Genomic DNA, 5,625 nt, shown 5'->3' on the forward strand with positions numbered 1-5,625 from the left:
TGACAAATCCACGGGTCTTGTGATGACAATGCTTCTAGCATGATTGTGGTCTCTCCGTTATGACCTTGGCATTGCCCTTGCAAACCTACCAACCACCTGCTACCAACAGTTCTGCAATATCTGGTGCATGCAATCGATGGAATTGAGCATATTGAGAAACCCTCTTATACTTCTTCAAATGCCAAAAGTTTGATTGTGTCAATCACATTAGGCTTTCTCAAGTACTTTTTTTGCCAAACAAATGGACCATGAAGTGACGAATTTGAACATAGTTTTGAGTTCGCCAGCACAGATGCCACTACGTAGATGGTCAATGATGCGCGAGGTGGATGAAAAAGACGATGGACTGCGTTTGCTGCGATCGAACGGGCACCAGTGGCAGATCGGACGGCTGGCCTAGACAGCTGATTTCTCTAGGAAAGAAATCATCTGGTTGGTTCCTAGCAGCCGCCATTGCACAGCGGTAGGGAGCCCACTCCAAGCCACTAAACCCCCAACGCTCCAGCCACTCTATGCCAAACCCCTCCTCCAGCTCACCCCGCAATCTCACTCACTCCAGCTCTACTGTATCGTTTATCCACGTCTCGCGCGCAGCACACATTGCCGTGACAAGACAATGCCGCTCCTGCTCCTCCTGCTCGTGCTCCTTCTGCCGGCCGCTCCCGAGGCGACACCGTCGGCGCTGCTGGGCATCAACTACGGCCGGGTGGGGAACAACCTCCCGCCGACGACTTCGGCCCTACAGCTCCTCGCCGGCCTGGGCGTCGGCCGCGTCCGCCTCTACGACGCCGACCCGGCCACCCTCCGCTCCTTCGCCAACACGGGCGTGGAGCTCGTCGTCGGTGTCCCCGACGAGTGCCTCGCCGCCGTCTCCACCCCCTCCGGCGCCTCCTCCTGGGTCCACTCCGTCATCCAGCCGGCGCTCCCAGCCACCAAGATCGCCGTCCTCACCGTCGGCAACGAGGTGCTCACGGGCGCCAACAGCTCCGCGCTCTCTCCGTCACTGCTCCCGGCCATGCAGTGCATCCACGACGCGCTCGCGCAGCTCGGCCTCGACAGGCAGGTCGCGGTCACCACCGCGCACAACCTCGGCGTGCTCGCCACCTCCTACCCGCCCTCGTCGGCCTACTTCCGCAAGGACCTCCTCCCGGTCCTCTGCCCGATCCTCGACTTCCACGCCCGCACCGGCTCGCCGTTCCTCGTCAACGCCTACCCCTACTTCGCCTACGCCGAGGACCCCGCCGGCGTGGAGCTCGAGTACGCGCTGCTCGAGCCCGGCCACGGCGGCGTCCCCGACCCGTCGTCCGGATTGCGATACCCCAACATGCTGGTGGCCCAGGTGGACGCCGTGTACCACGCGATCGCGGCGGCCAACCGCGCGGCGGCGCGCGCGGTGGAGGTGCGCGTGTCAGAGACCGGGTGGCCGTCGGCCGGCGACGGCAACGAGACCGGAGCGACGCCGCGGAACGCCGCGAGGTACAACGGCAACGTGATGCGGCTGGTGGGCGAGGGCAAGGGCACGCCGCTGCGGCCGGACGGGCCGCTGCGCGTCTACATGTTCGCGCTCTTCAACGAGAACATGAAGCCCGGCCCCTCGTCGGAGCGCAACTACGGCCTCTTCAAGCCCGACGGCACGCCGGTGTACGAGCTCGCCTACCGCCTGCCCAAGGACAACGCCACCACCTCATCTGGCGCCGGCGGCGCCGGAAGCATTACCGGCGGCGGGCCGCAGAGCAATGGCTACTACAGCATCTCGGCATCATCGGCAAAGGCAAACATGGTGAGGTCTCTGCCTTTTGCTTTCTCCATGCTTTGCATCGATTCCTTTCTGAACTGAAAAAGCTCCATTTTGGACTAGTTTGCAAAGTTTTCATGGTAAAAGTGTAGGCAAGTTGAAAAGGTTGCATCATTCATGCTTGCTGATGTCTTTTGATAGCCCCAAGTTAACAATATCATGGCATAAAGGAGCATGCCATTGCTTGATCCAAAACTCTGTTTCTATAATGTAAGACATCATAACCATGGTAATTTGAAAGCATATAAGATGTTCTAACTTTTTCTGAATCGGATGTACATAGACGCGTTTTAGTGTGTTGTTCACTCATTTCAGTCCGTATATAGTCCATGTTGAAATATCTAAAACTTCTCATAATTCGGAACAGAGATGGTACATTATAAGAACATGCCACTGGACTGACATGTGGGCCGTCGATACACACAACCTGCTTGTTCTGTGTGACCATATGCAATACAAAACTATGAAACCATAAAGGGGGAGATAAATGCTAAGTGACCTGTAATCACAAACGAGAAGAACAAATTCTGAGTGACCTGTCTTCATGTTGGCTCTGCTACCTTTTGGTCACCCGCTGATGTGTCTCCTTGTGTTTGTGCTTGTTCTTGTGCTGGGTAGGGTTGGTGGACATGGACACAAGCAACCATGGCAGCATGTGAGGCTGTCCTGTTGATGATGATAGCATTCTGATTCTGAGCAACTTCCAAGTGGTGTTTAGATGGAATGATATGTGTGGTGGATGGAAGGAAGGAAGGAAGCCTCTGGTGTCTGAAATGGAGTCAGGGGAGTCCCTGGTTTCTTGACGCTCTGTCATGGAGAAACTATTTTGTCCTTCCGCTCCAATCTTCCATGTTAATTCAGTTGATGTGGTTCTGTAATCGGTGGCAAGCTAATGGGTTAGTCAGTGTCATCAAACCAGGCACTTTTGTTTTTGTTTTACTGGTAATCATGCAACGCAAGGTCATGGATGGATATATTGATTGTCAACTCACTGGCTGGCTCCATACTACTAGAAAGCACTTCAAATTTTTGTGGCAATATTCGAGACAAGCCTAGTAAAATACATATGTTCGTTCAAACACTTGTTTTGACAATATACTCCTTTCCCCCGTTTCATGTAAACAAATCTAGTAAATACAAAGATACATAATTAGTTTTTGTGACAAAGTAAAAATACATCGTACAACCGGGGTGTAGATACATTCATGTCTCATACACTAATATGTGGTAGTATATATCTCAATTTTTTATTAGATTTAGGGTTATGAAAGAGAGGCTGCCTTCTTCAATCCCCATTAATAGAAACCAAGGTCACGTAATATTTCAAATATGGATTTGTATTTGCACATATACACGAGTATTTACCTTTTTTGTATTTGGTATCTAAAAACTGGTACATATACTACATAGGTGGTATTATATTATATACTCCATAAACTACTGCGATGTATTCTGCATTTGGTAGTACTGAAAATATCCAGTGACAGATGCATTTAGAGCAACTCCAATAGGGCGATCCATTTTGTCTATTTGGATCATCCGGACACAAAACTTGGCCCAACGGGACGACCCAAACGGATGCCTGTGTCCGCGTGCTGTCCATCCCCGACTCAAACTTGGCCCAAATCTGAGAAGAAATGGGTACGAAGCGGACAGAAGTGGACGCTCTGCTCGACCGCTGTCGTCCGCTCGTGTCCGCCCTTGGTCCCACTTAGCATGAGCGCGCACGAGCTGGCATCCCCACCCAGTTGTCCTTCCCCGCCTTCTCCGCCATCCTCGAGGCCCGCCGCCGCGCTCAGTGGCGCAAGCTGCATCCCATGCCGTGGTCCAGGATGACGGGGGGATCTCCGCTGCCGCCTCCCGTTCTGAGCCGAGCCGACTGGGCCGGGGAACTGCACGCGGGCGGCGCGGCGCCGGGAAGAGCCGGGGAACTGCAGATCTCGTCGGCGGCGGCACATGGCCGGCGAGTCGTGCGGGAGCCGCAGAGCTTCACGCTGTAGCAGATGTAGGAGGCGCTGCTCTGCGACGACCTGCACACCGTCCTGGTGCGCGCCCACGGCGAGAAGCAAGGAAGCGGGAAGCCGGGGCGGAGTGGCGAATGGCATGAGTGTGTGCAGGCGCGGCAGAAGCCGGACGAGGCTATTTTGTCCTCTTTTGTGTTTTGGCGTTGGATGCTCGCCGTGTCCGCCCCATGTCCGCCAAGCGGACATGAGACCCAAACGGATAAAAAATAGACAAAATCCGTGTCTGTTTGGGTCCCTGCGTTGGAGTTGCTCTTATATAGTCCCACATAACGCACAACAAACCTAATTACATCCATTTTTTAAGTTACAGAAGATTGGCCACATCACACAGAGCATAGGTACTGCATCCAAAATAATCTTCTTCTATGTAAAACATAGAGATGGACTGAACTGGACCGGAGGAACATATGCTCTGCTTTTTGCGTGCATCGGCAGTACTTTCTCCACTAGAAGAGAAAAGGCTCTTTACCTTGTACTGGTAATAGGAGCCTTTATGTCTTTGCTGCAGGAATAATTCAGCCGGGTGTAAATTGCAGCGGAAAGAGGAATGGTTTTGGGTGGACCTTTGGGATGAGATGTGTGATCACCTGCGCTGTCTCTGAATCGAGTGTGTGTTTTAGTCCCATATCTCGTATCACAGTTGAGCTAAAACCCCTTATCTCCAAAGGGTTTTACATTTTCTTTGCAAGAAATCAACGCAAGGATTCAGCATAATCGAATAGTAGCATACTACAGGTGTTGAAAACCGCACGTGCTCATGCCACGCACCGGCTTCGGAGTATTATCCAAAGTGTCGAGCGGGTAGAGAAAAGTATAACTGTGTCTGTATGATACACAAGGCGACCTAGAACTAATTTGGCAAATAATTGCTCTAGTATATAGTATGGCAAGGTTGGTTTAGTTTTGATGCTTCAATGAAAGGAAAGACTGCCAAATAGTACCTCTGTAAACTAATATAAGACGTTTTAGGGAGTAGAAATAAGTAGTGGGACGGGATACTCCCAGGCATGGTACTTTAACCTCAGTCTACTCCCAGGCATGGTACTTTACAGAGCAGCAAAGTAAGAAAGTAGAGGGCATAACAATCCAATGACTTATATTGTCTCTTTGTGTCTACACTCAACATTACTTTGAAAGGACACTTAGCAGGAATCGAACACGACTATGACTATTTCAAATAGCTACACAGATTAAGAAAAACAGACAGGAAAGCATCCTCGCCCCTCGCCCCTCGCGTCGCCCCCGCGGGCGACCCGGGGGGAAAACCCTAGCTGCCGCCCCTCGAGTCTCCTCCTCCTCCCCCCCTCCTCGCCGCCGTCCATAGCGCCGCCGGGCGAAGCCTGGCCGGCTGGGCGGCGGCGAGGCTTCTCCCCATCCTCTCCGCCTTGACTGGCGCGGGGCAGCGGGATCCAGAGGAACGCCGAACGAACATGGGGTCCGGCGGCGCGGCGGGCGGGTCTCCCATCAGCGTCATGCGCGGTGCGGCGGTAGCGACCTGTGTGTCGTGAGGTGGTGGCTGTGTTGGCCTGACCGGTGGTTGCGGGTGCCGCCGGATCCAGATCGGATCCATCTGGATCCTTTCTTCGAACTCCGTCGGTCGCCGCGGGGTGGTGATGATCGTCGTTGGCCACGTCGGATTGTTGGATTCGGCGTCTGGAGATCTACAAGGAGTTCTTCTCGATCCTCCTTTCTGGTGGGTTGAGCCCCATGGCTCTTTCATCTTCGCGGGTTTCGGATCGTGGCTTGCCGGATCCGGAGTACACAGAGGTTTGGTGGCATAGGATGGGGACCGGAGGAAATTTTGGT

At 53.2% G+C, this 5,625-nt stretch overlaps 1 protein-coding gene across 2 annotated transcripts; it reads left to right on the forward strand.

Annotated features, from left to right (window-relative positions):
* Nucleotides 1-477: 477 nt before the first annotated feature.
* LOC125548164 (glucan endo-1,3-beta-glucosidase 10-like) lies at nucleotides 478-2,782 on the forward strand. Of its 2 annotated transcripts, none has more exons than XM_087545865.1 (2): nucleotides 478-1,785; nucleotides 2,414-2,782. In XM_087545865.1, the coding sequence occupies exons 1-2, from the start codon at nucleotides 617-619 to the stop codon at nucleotides 2,466-2,468; spliced, it is 1,224 nt and encodes a 407-aa protein (XP_087401991.1). In that variant the 5' UTR covers nucleotides 478-616; the 3' UTR covers nucleotides 2,469-2,782. The 2 variants fall into 2 exon arrangements, with proteins under 2 accessions (XP_087401991.1, XP_048567820.1); XM_048711863.2 differs by having other exon boundaries at nucleotides 481-1,780.
* The last annotated feature ends 2,843 nt before the right edge of the window (nucleotides 2,783-5,625 follow it).

This window comes from Triticum urartu, chromosome 1A (assembly GCF_056163025.1).
Source record: "Triticum urartu cultivar PI428250 chromosome 1A, HENAU_Tu73, whole genome shotgun sequence".
In the NCBI taxonomy this organism is placed as follows: domain Eukaryota; kingdom Viridiplantae; phylum Streptophyta; class Magnoliopsida; order Poales; family Poaceae; genus Triticum; species Triticum urartu.